The sequence below is a fragment of the Canis lupus genome, chromosome 25 (genome assembly GCF_003254725.2).
Source record: "Canis lupus dingo isolate Sandy chromosome 25, ASM325472v2, whole genome shotgun sequence".
NCBI lineage: Eukaryota > Metazoa > Chordata > Mammalia > Carnivora > Canidae > Canis > Canis lupus.
Genome location: NC_064267.1, coordinates 25,442,465 through 25,462,119, shown reverse-complemented (window position 1 = coordinate 25,462,119; position 19,655 = coordinate 25,442,465). Strand labels below are relative to the sequence as shown.

Below are 19,655 nucleotides of genomic sequence, written 5' to 3'. Positions count from 1 at the left end.
AGTTACCACGGTAACTTAAAAACACATACACAATCCACGTGCCATGCCTTTCCCCAGAAAATATAGACAAATTTTAGGAAAAACAAATCTTCTAATTGTTTAAAATAATGAAGAGTAAGTATAAATATTTTAGGGATTGCCTTTTTTAATGCACCTTTATTTGGGTACATTCTTTGTGACTGATGGCCTTTGTTTCCCACTTGGGCCAACTGTTACGCTAGATTGACTCTTAAGAGTTTGCTGTGATTTTGAAGGCTGAGCTGAAAGCTTTTGCTGTGATTTTGAAGGCTGAGCTGAAAGCTTTTGCTGTGATTTTAAAGGCTGAGCTGAAAGCTTTTGCTGTGATTTTGAAGACTGAGCTGAAAGTTTTTGCTGTGATTTTGAAGTCTGAGCTGAAAGCTGTTGCTGTGATTTTGAAAACTGAGCTGAAGGCTTTTGCTGTGGCTTTGCAGGCTGAGTCGGAGCCTTTTTCTGTGGCTTTGCAGGTAGAGTCGGAGCCTTTTGCGGTGGCTTGGCAGGCTGAGTAGGAGCCTTTTGTGGAGGTTTTGCAGGTGAAGGTGGAATCATTTTCTGTGGCTTTGGGGGTGGAGGTGGGACTTTTTTCTCTGGCTTTGCAGGTGGAGGTGGAACCATTTGCGGTTGTTTATCAGGTTGAGCCGGAACTTCTTTTTTCTTTCTCCTCATACAAAGACAAAGAAGACAACATAATAAAAGAAGCAACCAAAAAAGTGAGGCTATTAACAAGTACTTCTTCTTTATCTTTTCTCTCTTAGGGGGTGGGCCACTATCAATACTACCTCCATTGCCCCTAATGAGGCAGTTGGGTGGGTCCCAGAAAGAGTTGCAATGGCAGTGATGTTTATTGTTGCAAATGCCCCTCATGTTACAGAATTTAGGCGTACAATTACTATCCAAGCCAGATAAATGGACACACTTCCTGTTCATGCAGATATGTTCTGGGCCACACTCTGTGCCATCTTTCACTTCTCCAAGATCAGGTATGGTCATCCCGAAGTGGTAGTCGATACCCCAGCAGATGACATTATTGAAGTGAGTATGAATCACGGTGGAATGGTCTCTCAAAAGGGGCATTTGTGTCACATTATCACACTGAATTCTCCCACACTGGCTGTCTGAGACATTACATTTTATATATGTAGACTTGAGGATGCCGCAGTTCCCAAAACGGTCCCCACGAGTGTTCATGCTATTGTAGCAACTAGGACTTGCACTTATTGCATCTTCGCCAAAAATCTGCTTACACTGATCATTGCGGTTGTTACATTTCTTTTCATAGCAATAGGCACTTTCATTACAAGGAATTCCATCCTCCACATATACATCCTTTGGGCAAAATGGGGATCTTCCATCGCACCACTCTGGAAGATCACATTCACTGACCTCTTTTCTACACATTATTCCTGGTGGTAATAACTGGCAGTCTTTGCAACAAAGCCCAAAAGCACAAATAGACCCATAGGTCAGAGTGCAGTTTGTCAGACAGCAGGCATCTGTTGAACAACTCTGTAAAGATCCACAGTCACACTCCTCATCTGCTTCAACAATACCATCCCCACAACGCTTCTTTGAAAATATGTCCTTTGGATGTGTCTTGTAGAACAAACATTGTGCAAACTGTAAACTATATGACCAAAAATAAGAATAACTACAATTGCTAAATGCAGTTACTGGTGGGTTTGAAACATGCATTATACATTTAGGATGTCCACACTTACAAAAAGCATCATCATGAGTCATACCCAGATTATGGCCAAGATGATGAGCTATTGCAATTGCAATCTTGTTCAAGGTTTTATTTGTAGTAGTAATAATTGCACAACTTTGCAATGGCTGACACATTCCATTACGATAACCTAAACCACTCATTCCTCGTACTGTTTGATTTATAAAAAGATGTACAGTATCATGTTGCAGGCGCAAACCAAAGTTACTATTTTTCCAAACGCAGAAATATCTCAGAGATCTATGTGCATCATTTACTTGAACATAGTTTCTTTCAGTCCAGAACTCCAAACCAAACAATGACAGTTTAAGACCCATTCCATCATAAATGGAATCCACTATATTTACCATAGCATATAGGTCCTCATTAAACTTTGAAATATTCTTTTTTATATGAACATATAGACTGTGGTCCACCACCACTGCTAATTCCATAATATACATATGGACCCACCAGCTGGAATAAGCACTTTGCTTCTGAGTAGAATTATTCATCTTTTGAGACTCCAGTTGGGATACAGTTTCCTCTTGCATAAAATCAGAGTTCATGCCTGAAATTTGAGTCTTCTCACTATCCATTTTATACACCAGATGTTCAAATTTAGTAGAAAAAGTCATGGGCTTAATTTCATAAGCAAAGTCATTTATCTGTAACAATCCTTGAAAGCCACCAGAACAGGAACTGAGAGAAACCAGGGATTCTGGGTCCCCCTCCACATAACCGTGGTAGTAGCAGTCCTTTGGAACAAAGGGTTGGTCCTCGAGGAGAGCACCTTGGTCTGTGTAGGTGAACACTGGGAGGTGTCTAGACAGCAAATACTTCTTGGCCTTCATGTGGACAATGTGTCTCCTGCCCCCAAAACGAAGGCTGTAAGAGAGCCAGCCAGAAGGCTTCATGCCTCTGCTGGTGTCAGGTATCTTCAAAGGAATCACTACTTCTGGGGTATTCTGATATTGGGGGTCTTCAGCCTGGGGGTATTCACAAAAGGACAGAAATACCCCAAGCCAGGGTAGCAGGGGTATGATCCTCATGTACAGCAGAGCTTTAGTCAGAGTCATTATGAAACCACCATTATGGAAATATTGGTCCAGAAAAGAAGGCAGGCAAAACTTGAGGTCATAGATGCTCTGGCTTCTTATCCTGTGCTGGTCAGTGTGCCGGGCTAATTGTTAAGGATCTATCTTCTGGCAGAGTTGAACCATTAGAGTATCAGCCCTATAAGTAAAACAAAAAGCAACATATGGCTGAACGTGGTTATGCCTGGTGGAGAAAAAGAGAAAGTCATACAATAAAGATATTAGTGTTTTGACCAAGGAATGACTCAGGAAACTACCTAGAATTTGTTCTTAAGTATTGAAAGAGCAGAAGGGGGATAAGGGTATACAGAAGAATGAAAACTGGCCATAGATTTATAGTTAGTAAACCTAGATGATGAGAAAATAAGGATTTACTGTATTATTTTATAAATATGCATATGCATAAACATTTCCAAAATAAGTAGTTAAAATAAAAGGGTCTTTTTTTTAAAAAATAAAAATAAAACAAAAAGTCTTAAGGATAAGGTGATCATATATTGCTGAGAATGTTTCAGTTTATACATGCTAAATTGGCATAAATAATAGTACCTCTTTTTTAACGTAAATGATAAATTACTTATTACCTAAGATACATATTTTTAAAAAATCAGTCTTATGTTATTTTTTAATCTCTCTTATGGTGCTTACCATATACTTCCCCAGAACAAAAAAAAAATGTTTATTTTCATTTCTTTTTTCTTCCCTACATTGTTCTTTTTACTAAGCCTTTCTGGAAATACTAGAACATTATTTGTGTCTTTCACAAATTTTAGTATCTCCTATAATGTCTATCTTAACTCTTTATATAACAAAAATGGTTGACTTGACTTTTTTTATTCCTTGGAGTGTTACTCAAAGGTGTTTATACTTTATTACATTTTTAATGCAAAACATTATTCAAAAATCATGGCCAATTTAGTTTCTGGAATGAGGTCACATAAACTCATTTTCCCTGTTTGTTCCCTCTAAATACAACTAAATACTCTGAAAGTAATTCAGTGAAAAAAATAAAACAACCTCTGAAAGCTAAAAATCAAAAGGCAGACTGCCTAGACACTTCTAGACTTGAGGAATGATAACTAGGTGAATTCACTGAGTTTTCTTTTAATTTCTCATGTATATCTTCCAAATTGGGTGCTGGAGAGGCCTTTAACACAGAACCACCAGCACAGACAAAAACCTCAAGAATAGTTTTCTCTTTCTGGATAAATGACAGAGAATGAAAAAAGCATAATAAAAAAAATAGTAAGGTGTTCTAACACCTGCTCTTGAGCCAAGACACACACACGTGTGATTCAGAGTGGCAACTTCAAAGACTTAGAGGCTAATCCCAAACATAGTCCATAGTCACTGCACTGATGGACTGTTTAATCCCCCTATTTTGGCAATATAATAGCCTTGGTAGGCAAGCCTAATCCTCATCAATAACCAGATAATTAGTTAACTTATCTGCCTTCAGAGGCAGCAGAAAAATCCAAACAATCTGACCCAATGTCAACTCAACAACTAGGGCAGAAAATAGAAGGCTCTCATAAAGCCTGATATCTCCCATCTTTCTACCAAGTGACATGAAGAAACAGAAGTCTGCGGGCTTCTGCTCTTCCTGCCTCCAGATCTGAGCATGGACCAATGACACGAGGTGGTCCAGAAAAGGCATCAGACTAGATCAAGCAGATAAAAGGGATCACTGGACTCCTAGTCAGATAGAGATCACTGTTAATTATTCAGTCAAAAGAGAGAAAAAGACTGGAAAAGAATGAGGAAAACAAAGGACTTATAGAACATCAACAAGAAGATCAAGATCCACATGATGGGAGTCCCAGAATGAGAAGAGTGAGGTCCAGTAAACTCCTTCAAAGAAATAATGGCTGAAAATATCCAATATCTAAGGAATGAAATGGACATTCAGATACACAAAGCCCCAAATGTATCAAGTAAAAGGAACCAAAGAAATCCATGCCAAGACTCACCACAATCAAATTGTAAAAGGTCAAAGACAAAAAAATTTGAAAGTGGTGAGAGCAATATGTCATATACAGAAGAATTACCATTAAAACTATGAGTGAAAGTTTGAACTGAAATTTTGCAGGTTTGGAAGCAGTGAAATGATGTAGTCAAAACATTTAAAGAAAAAAAAAACCTATCAAGAATACTATATTTGGCAAAATTGTCTTTTAAAATAAAGGAGATATTTATATCCAGACAAACAGAAGAACCCCCTTATGAGAAATACTAAAATGAGTTTTTCATGTTGAAATAAAAGAATGCTAAATAGTAACATGAAAGCATGAAAAACATGAAATAGATTATATACATGTATGTTCATATATAAATATATATACATATATTCACATACACATATATACAGATATGGTATGATTCTATGGTGGGTTAATCACTTTTAATTCTAGTAAAAAAAAGATAAAAGCATGCAAAATAACTATAACTATAAAAAGTCAAAATATGCACAGTAAGAATAGACGTAAATTGTGACAATAACATAAAATATGAGCTGAAGAAAAGATGAAGTATAGAATTTTGGTACGTTATTGGGCTTAAGTTGTTATCAGTTTAACATAGACTACCTTAACTATAAGATATGTTATGTAAGCCCCAAGGTAACCACACACATAGACACACAAACACAAACTATAGCAATTACACAAAAGAAAAAGAGAAAGAAACCAAGAATATCAATATGCACACAGAAAATCAACAAAACACAAAAGATTAATAGGAAAGTAACAAAATATCAATATCAAATTGTTCCTTATTGATAATAATTTAAAGTTAAACTCTCCATTGGAAGACACGAAGTAACTGAATGGATTTTAAAAATAAGGCTCAATATATAAGCTGTGTAGAAAAAACTCACTTTAAATTAAAAAAAAAAAACACACAACTAAAAGAAAATATCGGAAAAAGATTCTCCATATAAACAGTCACCAAAAGAGAGTAGGAATGAATATACTTATATCTGGCGGAAGAGAGTCTAAGTCAAAACTGAAAGAAGAGATGCATACATATATACATATATATGCATCCAACACCAGCACATCTAACTATGTAAACATTCACAGAACTGAAGGGAGAAATTGATAGCATTATAGTAAAGTAGGAAATTTCAATACCCCACTTTCAATACACAATAGAACCTCCGGGTTACATATCACCAAGGAAATAAAGGATTTGAATAGCACTAAAGACTAAATCTATCTAAGAGACATATACAGAATATTCTACCCAATGGCAGCAGGATACAAATTATTCTCAAGTACCCACAGATATTTCTCCATAATAGATCACATATTTGGTCACAAAACAAATCTTGACAAATGCAAAAATATTAAATTACACCAAGGTATATTTTGTAATTATAATGTAATGAAACTAGACATCAAAAACAGAAATAAAAGCAGAAAATTCACAAACTGTTTGAAAAATTGAAACATTCTGGGACAGCATGGATCAACAAAGAAATCAATAAACAAAATAAACTAGAAAATACCTTGATAAGAATAAAAATGAAAACACACATACTAAACTTTATGGGATGCAGGAAAAGTTGTTTTAGAAGTAAAGCTTATAGTGATAGATGCCTCAAGAAATAGAAAGACCTCAAATAACTTAATTATACACTTCAAGGAACTAGAAACAGAACAAACAAAACTGAAAGCTGGTAGAAAGAGGGAAATAACAAGCATCAGAGCATAAATAAATGAAACAGAGACTTAAAAGACTAGAAAAATATCACTAAAACTAAGAGTTAGTTCTTGGAAAAAATAAGAAAAATTGATAAACCTTTAGTTTGACTCAACAAGGAAAAAAAAAGAGGGCTCAAATAAATAAACAATGAAAGAGATGTTGCAACTGATACCACAGTAGTCCCTTATGATCCACTACTATAAATAATTATACACCATGATCAAGAAGGATTTATCTGTGGGATACAAACGTGGTTAAAATGTAAAAATCAATTACTGTTATATACCACATTAAGATAATTAAGGATAAAAATGTGATCATCTAAAAGGATGTAGAATAAGTGTTTGGTACAATTTTCATGATAAAAACTCTCAAAAAACTAGGAAGAGAGCAAGATTACCTCAGCATAATAAAGGCTGTGTATGAAATCCAACAGCTAAAATTTTACTCAATTGTGAAAAAAAAGAGAAACTTTTTCCTCTAAGATCAGGAGCAAAGTGAGAATGCCCATTCTCACTATCCTTGTTCATCATACTACTGGAAACCCCAGCCAGAGTAATTAGGCCACAAAAAGAAATAAAAGCATCCAAATTGGAAAGGAAGAAGTAAAATTGTCTTCTTTTTGCAGTCAACATGATCCTATACACAGAAAACCATAAAAATTCTATTTAAGAAAACAGTTAAAAATAATATAGGAATTCATTAAAGATGCAGAACACAAAATTGACGTGAAAATCAATTGCATTATCATGTACTGACGATGAATAATCTGAAAGGAAATTAGAGAAACAATCTCATTTATAGTTGCACAAAAGAAATAAAATACTTAGGAATAAATTTCAACAGGTGAAAGACTTGTACACTGAAAACTATAAAACATATGTAGACAGGGAGGGGCAAGATGCCAAAGAGTAGGGTCCCCAAATCACCTGTCCCCACCAAATTACCTAGATAACCTTCAAATCATCCTGAAAATCTACGAATTCGGCCTGAGATTTAAAGAGAGACCAGCTGGAATGCTACAGTGAGAAGAGTTCGCGCTCCTATCAGGTAGGAAGACGGGGAAAAAGAAATAAAGAAACAAAGGCCTCCAAGGGGGAGGGGCCCCGCGAGGAGCCGGGCTGAGGCCGGGCGAGTGTCCCCAGGACAGGAGAGCCCCGTCCCGGAGGAGCAGGAGCTGCACCGACCTTCCCGGGCGGAAAGGGGCTCGTGGGGAGCTGGAGCAGGACCCAGGAGGGCGGGGATGCCCTCGGGCTCCCGGGAACACTAAGAGACACCTGCGCCCCGGGAGAGTGCGCCGAGCTCCCTAAGGGCTGCAGCGCGCACGGCGGGACCCGGAGCAGCTCGGAGGGGCTCGGGGGCGGCTCCGCGGAGGGGGCTGCGCGGCGGGAGCAGCTCGGGGGAGGCTCCGCGGAGGGGGCTGCGCGGCCCGGGAGCGCGAATCCACCAGCGCAGGCGCCGGAGCACAGGGCGCCGGGACACAGCCCAGGATCCGGCCTCCCCCGGGACAGGCAGAGGCCGGGAGGGCCCAGGACAGCGAGGACGCTCCTTCACCGAGCTGAGCAGATCAGCGGCCCCGCCCCGTGCCTCCAGGCCCTGCAGACGGAGAGCTCTGGAGTTCCTGCGGGGGCTGACTCCAGGGCTCCAGAGCTGCGGCAACCACTGCGATTGTTCCTCCTGGGGCCTCACAGGGTAAACAACCCCCACTGAGCCCTGCATCAGGCAGGGGACAGAGCAGCTCCCCCAAGTGCTAACACCTGAAAATCAGCACAGCAGGCCCCTCCCCCAGAAGACCAGCTAGACGGACAGTGGAAAAACAAATTATTGACCAAGCAGCACTGGAAAGTTCCAGGGGAAGTCAAGGGACTTAGTATACAGAATCAGAGGATACTCCCCCTTGTTTTTTGTTTTTGTTTTTGTTTTTTTTTTTTTTTGCTTGTTGATTTCCGTTTGCTTCCCCCCTTTTTTATTTCTTTTTCTTTTTTTTCCCTTTTTCTTCTTTTTTCTTCTCTTCTCTTGTTTTCTTCCTTTTTTCTTTTTCTTTCCTTCTTTCTCTTCTTTCTTTTTCTCCTTTTCCCAATACAACTTGTTTTTGGCCACTCTTTACTGAGCAAAATGACTAGAAGGAAAACCTCACCTCAAAAGAAAGAATCAGAAACAGTCCTCTCTCCCACAGAGTTACAAAATTTGGATTACAATTCAATGTCAGAGGCCAATTCAGAAGCACTATTATACAGCTACTGGTGGCTCTAGAAAAAAAGCATAAAGGACTCAAGAGACTTCATGACTGCTGAATTTAGATCCAATTGGGCAGAAATTAAAAATCAATTGAATGAGATGCAATCCAAACTAGAAGTCCTAACGATGAGGGTTAACGAGGTGGAAGAATGAGTGAATGACATAGAAGACAAGTTGATGGCAAAGAGAGAAACTGAGGAAAAAAGAGACAATTAAAAGACTATGAGGATAGATTAAGGGAAATAAGTGACAGCCTGAGGAAGAAAAATCTACGTTTAATTGGTGTTCCCGAGGGCACCGAAAGGGCCAGAGGGCCAGAATATGTATTTGAACAAATCATAGCTGAAAACTTTCCCAATCTAGGAAGGGAAACAGGCATTCAGATCCAGGAAATAGAGAGATTCCCCCCCCCCCAAAAAAAAATCAATAAAAACTGTTCAACACCTCGACATTTAATAGTTAAGCTTGCAAATTCCAAAGATAAAGAGAAGATCCTTAAAGCAGCAAGAGGCAAGAAATCCCTGACTTTCATGGGGAGGAGTATTAGGGTAACAGCAGACCTCTCCACAGAGACCTGGCAGGCCAGAAAGGGCTGGCAGGATATATTCAGGGTCCTAAATGAGAAGAACATGCAACCAAGAATACTTTATCCAGCAAGGCTCTCATTCAAAATGGAAGGAGAGACAAAGAGCTTCCAAGACAGGCAGGAACTGAAAGAATATGTGACCTCCAAACCAGCTCTGCAAGAAATTTTAAGGGGGACTCTCAAAATTCCCCTTTAAGAAGAAGTCCAATGGAACAATCCAGAAAAACAAGGACTGAAGAGATATCATGATGACACTAAACTCATATCTTTCAATAGTAACTCTGAATGTGAACGGGCGTAATGACCCCATCAAAAGGCGCAGGGTGTCAGACTGGATAAAAAAGCAGGACCCATCTATTTGCTGTCTACAGGAGACTCATTTTAGACAGAAGGACACCTACAGCCTGAAAATAAAAGGTTGGAGAACCATTTACCATTCAAATGGTCCTCAAAAGAAAGCAGGGGTAGCCATCCTTATATCAGATAAACTAAAATTTACCCCGAAGACTGTAGTGAGAGATGAAGAGGGACACTATATCATACTTAAAGGATCTATCCAATAAGAGGACTTAACAATCCTCAATATATATGCCCCGAGTGTGAGAGCTGCCAAATATATCAATCAATTAATAACTAAAGTTAAGACATACTTAGATAATAATACACTTATACTTGGTGACTTCAATCTAGTGCTTTCTACACTCAATAGGTCTTCTAAGCACCACATCTCCAAAGAAATGAGAGCTTTAAATGATACACTGGACCAGATGGATTTCACAGATATCTACAGAACTTTACATCCAAACTCAACTGAATACACATTCTTCTCAAGTGCACATGGAACTTTCTCCAGAATAGACCACACACTGTGTCACAAATCAGATCTGAACTGATACCAAAAGATTAGGATCGTCCCCTGCATATTCTCAGACCATAATGCCTTGAAATTAGAACTAAATCACAAGAAGTTTGGAAGGACCTCAACACGGGGAGGTTAAGGACCATCCTGCTAAAAGATGCAAAGGTCAACCAGGAAATTAAGGAAGAATTAAAAAGATTCATGGAAACTAATGAGAATGAAGATACAACCATTCAAAATCTTTGGGATGCAGCAAAAGCAGTCCTGAGGGAGAAATACATTGCATAACAAGCATCCATTCAAAAACTGGAAAGAACTCAAATACAAAAGCTAACCTTATACCTAAAGGAGCTAGAGAAAAAACAGCAAATAGGTCCTACACCCAGCAGAAGAAGAGTTAATAAAAATTCGAGCAGAACTCAACGAAATCGAAACCAGAAGAACTGTGGAACAGATCCACAAAACCCGAAGTTGGTTCTTTGAAAGAATTAATAAGATAGATAAACTATTAGCCAGCCTTATTAAAAAGAAGACAAAGACTCAAATTAATAAAATCATGAATGAGAAAGGAGAGATCAATACCAACACCAAGGAAATACAAACGATTTTAAAAACATATTATGAACAGCCATACGCCAATAAATTAGGCAATCTAGAAGAAATGGACACATTTCTGGAAAGCCACAAACTACCAAAACTGGAACAGGAAGAAATAGAAAACCTGAACAGGCCAATAAACAGGGAGGAAATTGAAGCAGTCATCAAAAACCTCCCAAGACACAAAAGTCCAGGGCCAGACGGCTTCCCTGGGGAATTTTATCAAACGTTTAAAGAAGAAACCATACCTATTCTCCTAAAGCTGTTTGGAAAGATAGAAAGAGATGGAGTACTTCCAAATTCATTCTATGAGGCCAGCATCACCTTAATTCCAAAACCAGACAAAGACCCCACCAAAAAGGAGAATTACAGACCAATATCCCTGATGAACATGGATGCAAAAATTCTCAACAAGATACTAGCCAATAGGATCCAACAGTACATTAAGAAAATTATTCACCATGACCAAGTAGGATTTATCCCTGGGACACAAGGCTGGTTCAACACTAGTAAAACAATCAATGTGATTCATCATATCAGCAAGAGAAAAACCAAGAACCATATGATCCTCTCATTAGATGCAGAGAAAGCATTTGACAAAATACAACATCCATTCCTGATCAGAACTCTTCAGAGTGTAGGGATAGAGGGAACATTCCTCAACATCTTAAAAGCCATCTATGAAAAGCCCACAGCAAATATAATTCTCAATAGGGAAGCACTGGGAGCCTTTCCCCTAAGATCAGGAACAAGACAAGGGATGTCCACTCTCACCACTGCTATTCAACATAGTACAGGAAGTTCTAGCCTCAGCAATCAGACAACAAAAAGACATTAAAGGCATTCAAATTGGCAAAGAAGAAGTCAAACTCTCCCTCTTTGCCGATGACATGATACTCTATATAGAAAACCCAAAAGCCACCCCAAGATTGCTAGAACTCATACAGCAATTCAGTAGTGTGGCAGGATACAAAATCAATGCCCAGAAGTCAGTGGCATTTCTATACACTAACAATGAGACTGAAGAAAGAGATATTAAGGAGTCAATCCCATTTACAATCGCACCCGAAAGCATGAGATACCTAGGAATAAACCTAACCAAATAGGTAAAGGATCTATACCCTAAAAACTATAGAACACTTGTGAAAGAAATTGAGGAAGACACAAAGAGATGGAAAAATATTTCATGCTCATGGATTGGCAGAATTAATATTGTGAAAATGTGAATGTTACCCGGGGCAATTTACAGGTTTAATCCAATCCCTATCAAAATACCATGGACTTTCTTCAGAGAGTTGGTACAAATTATCTTAAGATTTGTGTGGAATCAGAAAAGACACCGAATAGCCAGGGGAATTGTAAAAAAGAAAACCATAGCTGGGGGCATCACAGTGCCAGATTTCAGGTTGTACTACAAAGCTGTGGTCATTAAGACAGTGTGGTACTGGCACAAAAACAGACACATAGATCAATGGAACAGAACAGAGAATCCAGAAGTGGACCCTGAACTTTATGGTCAATAATATTTGATAAAGGAGGAAAGACTATCCACTGGAAGAAAGACAGCCTCTTCAATAAATGGTGCTGGGAAAATTGGACATCCACATGCACAATAATGAAACTAGACCACTCTCTTTCATCATACATGAAGATAAACTCAAAATGGATGAAAGATCTAAATGTGAGACAAGATTCCATCAAAATCCTAGAGGAGAACACAGGCAACACCCTTTTTGAACTTGGCCACAGTAACTTCTTGCAAGATACATCCGCGAAGGCAAAAGAAACAAAAGCAAAAATGAACTATTGGGACTTCATCAAGATAAGAAGCTTTTGCACAGCAAAGGATACAGTCAACAAAACTAAAAGACAACCTACAGAATGGGAGAAGATATTTGCAAATGATGTATCAGATAAAGGGCTAGTTTCCAAAATCTATAAAGAACTTCTTAAACTCAACACCAAAGAAACAAACAATCCAATCATGAAATGGGCAAAAGACATGAAGAGAAATCTCACAGAGGAAGACATAGACATGGCCAACATGCACATGAGAAAATGCTCTGCATCACTTGCCATCAGGGAAATACAAATCAAAACCACAATGAGATACCACCTCACACCAGTCAGAATGGGGAAAATTATCAAGGCAGAAAACCACAAATGTTGGAGAGGATGCGGAGAAAAGGGAACCCTCTTACAGTGTTGGTGGGAATGTGAACTGGTGCAGCCACTCTGGAAAACTGTGTGGAGGTTCCTCAAAGTGTTAAAAACAGACCTGCCCTACGACCCAGAAATTGCAGTGTTGGGGATTTACCCCAAAGACACAGATGCAATGAAACGCCAGGACACCTGCACCCCAATGTTTCTAGCAGCAATGTCCACAATAGCCAAACTGTGGAAGGAGCCTCGGTGTCCATCGACAGATGAATGGATAAAGAAGATGTGGTCTATGTATACAATGGAATATTACTCAGCCATTAGAAACAACAAATACCCACCATTTGCTTCGATGTGGATGGAACTGGAGGGTATTATGCTGAGTGAAATGAGTCAATCGGAGAAGGACAAAGATTATATGTTCTCATTCATTTAGGGATTATAAATAATAGTGAAAGGGAATAGAAGGGAGGGGAGAAGAAATGGGTAGGGAATATCATAAAGGGAGACAGAACATAAAGACTCCTAACTCTGGGATACGAACTAGTGGTGGTGGAAGGGGAGGAGGGTGGGGATTGGGGATGAATAGGTGACGGGTACTGAGGGGGGCACTTGACAGGATGAGCACTGGGTGTTATTCTGTATGTTGGCAAATTGTACACCAATAAAAAATAAATTTATTATTAAAAAATATATAAAACATATGTAAATGAAATTAAAGAAGACACAAACCAATGGCGGGACATCCCAAGTTTCTGAATTGGAAGAGTTACTATTGTTAAATTGTCCACATTACCCATCAAAATCTAAATATTAGAAAAATTCCCATGCTATCTCTATCAAAATCTCTATTGCAATTTTACAGAAATCGAAAAAACAATACTAAAATTCATATGAAACACAAAAGGCTACAAATAGCCAAATAAATCTTGAGAAAAAAGAAAAAATCAAGAGGGCCTGATTCTGAAATATATTACCAAGCTACCATAATCAAAATAATATGGTACCATCTAAAAGGCAGAAAATCAATGGGACGGGACAGAGAGCTTAGAATGTAATCTACACATATATAACCAACCCAACTTTGATTAGGTTACCAGGAATACCAACAATGGATAAAAGAGAGTCTTGTCAACACATGATGTTGGGAAAGGTGGATATGCATATGTAAAAGAATGAAATTGTACTGTTATACCATACACAAAAATCAACTCAATTGATAAGGGGGTACAGAGGAGAGGATAGAATGGAAGTCATCAATCAATGGGTATAAAGTTTCAGATAAACAAGATCAATAAGTTCTGTATATTTACTCCATAAGATTGTACCAACAGTAAATCATAATATAAAAGAGAAATGAAATTTAACCAATGCCAATATTGAGATAAACTATATGCTAAAATTATGTGACCAGAATTTTAAAGCAGCCATTATAAAAACAGCTTAAATAAGCAGTTATGAATTCTCTTGAAACAAATGAAAACAGAAAATCTCAGCAGAGAAATAGCGATAATAAAAAAAGAACAATTGAACATCCATAGGTAAATAAAATAAACCTCAACTAAAACTTACATCTTAAACAAAAAAAATCTCAAAATTGATCACTTACTTAAATGTTAAATGGAAAACTATAAAACTTTTAGAACAAAATATAAGAGAAAAATCTTCAGGGCTTCTGGGTGGCTTAATCAGTTAAGCATCCGATTCTTGATTTTGGCTCAGGTCATGTTCTTGGGGTCATGGGACCCAGCCCCATGTCAAGCTCCAAGCTCAGTGAGGAGTCTGCTTAAGATTCTCTTTCTCCTTCTGCCCCTCCCCCACATGCAACCCATTCACACTTTCTCATTCTCTCTCTCTCAAAAAAAAAAAGAAAAAAGACAAAATTTTCATAATCTAGGACTAAGCAAGAAGTTCTCAGACTTGACTTTAAAATCAAAATCCAATCAAGGAAAAGTTGATGGTTGTGCCATATAAACAAATTAGCAAACAAATAAATTTCTAGGCCAAAGATTCAATAAAGAGGATAAAAAGGAGTTATTACATACTGGGTGAAAATATTTTTAAATCACATATTTGTAAAAGAAATTGATTCCATAACATATAAATAACTCTCAAAGTCAATTTTATAAAATAAGCAATCTGATTACAAAATGGTCAAAAGGCATAAATAAATATTTTATCAAGGAGATTATATAGATGTATAACAAGAACATAAAAGTATCATCCACATAATTAGCCAGCAGAGAAATTTAAATTTAGACCAACAGAACTGTCATTATACACTTGTTAGAATGGCTAACATAAGAAATTCATCAGGAATGTTCTGTGATTTCTAGATCTCTCCTTTCATAAAAAGCAACAATAATATTATTTCTATTCACACTTTTTCATGGAGAATTCCCAATACCTGCTGCTTTTATTAAAACCTGGCTCTGGGGATCCCTGGGTGGCGCAGCGGTTTAGCACCTGCCTTTGGCCCGGGGCGCGATCCTGGAGACCCGGGATCGGGTCCCACGTCGGGCTCCCGGTGCATGGAGCCTGCTTCTCCCTCTGCCTGTGTCTCTGCCTCTCTCTCTCTCTCTCTGTGTGCCTATCATAAAAAAAAAAAAAAAAAAAAAAAAGAAAAGAAAAAAAAAAAAAAGAAAACCTGGCTCTGGAGCCACTCTGGTGGCTCAGCGGTTTAGCGCCACCTTCAGCCCAGGATGGGATCCTGGAGACCCGGAATCGAGTCCCATGTCAGGCTCCTGCATGGAGTGGAGCCTGCTTCTCCCTTTGCCTGTGTCTCTGCCTCTGTCTGTCTCTCTCTATGTCTCTCATGCATAAATAAATAAAATATTTTAAAAAACCTGGCTCTCAACAGTTTGAAGCCTTATGATGTGGAAGCTTCCATATGCAATATGGTTCAGAGGCTAGAGCCTTTCTTCAATTGTCAATGACAATTCCAAATCACAAATTCAAGAACCACTTAATTGCTTTTGACTTTGTTTCTTACTCTTCTGTAAACCTTCCAAATCAATCCTACATAAACTTCAATATGTATTTTTTTCATTTATTTCTCAAAATACATATTTTTTATTTAAATTTATTTCTCAAAATCATAGAAACTTTAACTGAATATCTTTTCTTTTATTACCATAATTTTTCAGTAACTTACTGGCTTTTACTTCTGTCCCTAGAAAGTCTTATTTCAGACTTCACCAAAACAACCAATTGGATTGGCCAAAATCCTCAACACAAACTAGATTGATGCTGACACCTGCTTTCTCTGACACCAAAGTGGCCAGCATTGATGGAACAAAAGAAACAACAACAAGCAGAGAATATCACTTCTAGGTGAAGCTTAAAAGCAGGAGACAAACAGAATTGGTGTGTTATATCCTGAGACTAACAAATTCATGACACATTTTGAACCTTCTGTTTTTTCAATACATATATTTTGTTCTTTTACCCAGTGCCTTTATAACTCTCTGACTTCCAACACTTCTTCATGGTGCTTGGAAGCATTTCTAGTGCTAACAAGAAGACATCTAATTTCACAAAATACCTGGAGAAAGGAACAACATTAGATAAAATTTCTGAGGCAAACATGTCTAGCATGAGTAAAACCCTAATATTTTTATCTGCTTTCTGTCTTTCCTTGATTTAAAAAATATTTAAATATAATTTGCTTGAGATACATACACATACACACATATTTGCTACATATTATCGAATATCATTTTCAAGAAAGAAAGGAATTCTGAAAGATATTTCATTGTTGATAGCCCAAACCATGAAAATCTTTATTAAATTTATTCCTTAAGGGCAGCCCGGGTGGCTCAGCGGTTTAGCACTGCCTTCAGCCCAGGGCCTGATCCTGGAGGCCTGAGATCTAGTCCCACGTCAGGCTCCCTGCATAGAGCCTGCTTCTCCCTCTGCCTGTCTCTGTCTCTGTCTCTCTCTCTCTCATGAATAAATAAAATGTTTAAAAAAGTTTATTCCTTAAACTTCAGGCTGGAAAGAAATCATAAGAAATGCTGGCTGAGGTTATGCACAGAAAGAGTAGTTATTTATGACTCCTCTAATCTTAGAGGCTAGCTGTGGAGCATAGAAGAGATTTTCTCTGGGTACATATGACAGTTTGACACCTGTTGGTGTCTTCCATTCTAGTAGTCCAAGTCAGCAATATTCTCCTCACTGAACTTTTTCTGTTTCTCTGACTTCAGTCAAACCATCCTAATGGAACAAATTTGAACATGAGCATTTCATGTTCTTTAACTTAAAAAAATGACTATATAATAACATTTTGTTACCAGAATATTAGACAGAAGACCAAAGTAACAAAACACATCTATTATGAGAAAAAATTGGACTTATTAATTTTCTTATATTCTAGGCCAGATTAGAATAAAGAGTATAATGATCAGTTTAGTCATGTTATTAAACTAAATGACCCTGTGTTTTTGATAGTTTTGAATATCATTTTTTCTAAGCACTTACCCAGATAATTTTATTTTTATTGAGCAGCAAATAGTTAAGAAGAGTTCTATTATTTAGTATTGATTTAGTCTTTGAGTTTATACTTACCTGCTGGATATCTAAATTTTAAGTTGTTTTATTTATTTAAAGAGAAATTATATATCACATATTCTAGCTTAGGAACTCTGGAAATACCTGTACATACCAATGGAATTTTGTATTGTGGATCACTCCTGATAGGTTAGTACATTTAACTATTGAAGAAATGTGAGCAACTGAGGAAGCAATTTTATGTAAGCTCAAAGAGCACTGATCCATCCACAAAACAAATCCCTAGTGATACTAAACTTATTTTATAGTCAAAATATTTGAGGCATATATGAAATTCTACCAGATAGAAATTTCAAATCCCCATCTTCTCTAAGTATTTGAGAGAAGTATCCTCTTTTATAGAATAATACACATTCATTGGGCACACAATGTAATAAAAATCTTTTTTAAGATTATTTATTTATTTATTCATTACAGACACAGAGAGAGAGAGAGAGAGAGAGAGAGAGAGAGAGTGAGGCAGAGACACAAGCAGAGGGAGAAGCAGGCTCCACGCAGGGAGCCCGACATGGGACTCGATCTTGGGTCTCCAGGATCACACCCTGGGCCAAAGTTGGTGGTAAACTGCTGGGCCACTGGGGCTGCCCTGTAATCAAAATCTTAACAAGGAAATATTGGAAGTATGTAGCTGACAAGGTATTAAATATTTTCTCAACGTAGCCTGGTAAGAAAGTTTCCTGTAATCTTTGGGGCTGATATATGATAGGTTTCTATTCTCCATATGCGACAGTCCACCCAGTGACCATGAACCCATCTGATTATTGCCTCTGTACTTTTAGAAATTTCTCCCATGGTGAAGCTTCTTTCACCCATGGTGAAATCCCATGGTGTCCTTCCTTCGACGAGTCTTGCCTTATGCTCCATTAAGCAGTGTTTTGGACCACTAAGGCTTGGTTATTGCAACTTTCCTCCCAGAGGATCCAATTTCTTATTATCACTGTCCAAGGAAGAATTATTTGTAGCACTATTTGTTCAATGTATTTATAATATATTACTTCAAAGTTGTCAGTCTATAGCAACTGTTTTATGTTTAAATGAATAAATAAACAATTCATAGAAGAATCATTAAAGAAAAATTAAATTATAAGGGATGTGCTTAAATTTTAGGGCTGAGACAGACAATTTTTTTTTTTTTATGATAGTCACACACACACACACACAGAGAGGCAGAGACATAGGCAGAGGGAGAAGCAGGCTCCATGCACTGGGATCCCAACGTGGGATTCGATTCCGGGTCTCCGGGATCATGCCCTGGGCCAAAGGCAGGCACCAAACCGCTGCGCCACCCAGGGACCCCGAGACAGACAATTCTACTCTTCCTTACCGTTATTTTTTTATACAACTATAACAGAAAGCTCTTTGTTTGCCTCCCTTTATTATGCCTTTTCTTGTCATTATACCCATGGATTGGGTTATATGAAAAGTAATTAGCTTTAAAAAAAATTTTACCCTCTCCTCCCTCTAGAATGTTCTATCAAACTCGTCTGCTTAGTCATTACAAGGCTCACTTCCTCTGTGAACCATTCTTTAATTTATCACTTCCTGGAATTGAGTGAGCAAATAGTTATATACTCCATTAAATTTTAAATCTCCATTACATGAATTAATATTATCCTAATTAAAGATGACTTTTCATTCTATTTTGTAACATTACATGCTATATATATGTAAACAGCACCCTAAAGAGGATGTATATGATTCATTTTATGGACACTACATACTCAAAGCATTGGTTGAAAGAGATAATATATATTAGATTCTTTAAATTCTTTACCTCTATGAGCAACAGGTACTGTTTACAGTGTCATATTTTATACATTTCTTAGCTAGCAAGTTGAGTCAAATAAATAATATAATACTCAGAAATACCCTGAAAATTTGTGACATTGTCTTCATGGCATTCAAAATCTAACATACTTAACATATTATTTTTAAAATGGTTCCCATAGCTACTTAGCAATAGCATATATAATGTCTCTGTGATGTCCTTCATTACTCTTAAAAATCCCAGTGTACATAAAATTCTGATTATTTAAACAAATGGTTGTGAGCATGTAGTTTGCAAAGCAAGAGTATAAAAGTCTATCTGAACTATCTGAATCACAGGCCACTTTGAAAAGA

The 19,655-nt window shown here is 37.7% G+C and overlaps 1 protein-coding gene across 4 annotated transcripts in view; it reads right to left on the bottom strand.

Moving 5' to 3' along the window:
* Positions 1 to 125: 125 nt before the first annotated feature.
* ADAM29 (ADAM metallopeptidase domain 29) overlaps positions 126 to 19,655 on the bottom strand; it is a 73,415-nt gene continuing 53,885 nt past the window's right edge. For 3 of the 4 annotated variants that reach the window (XM_025462881.3, XM_025462884.2, XM_049101293.1), the window contains one exon: positions 126 to 2,959. In XM_025462881.3, coding sequence (XP_025318666.1) covers positions 157 to 2,802 — 2,646 coding nt within the window. In that variant the 5' untranslated portion in view covers positions 2,803 to 2,959 and the 3' untranslated portion in view covers positions 126 to 156. Of the gene's footprint in view, positions 3,005 to 19,655 lie in introns of all 4 variants that reach the window. The other variant, XM_025462882.3, reaches the window with a different exon arrangement.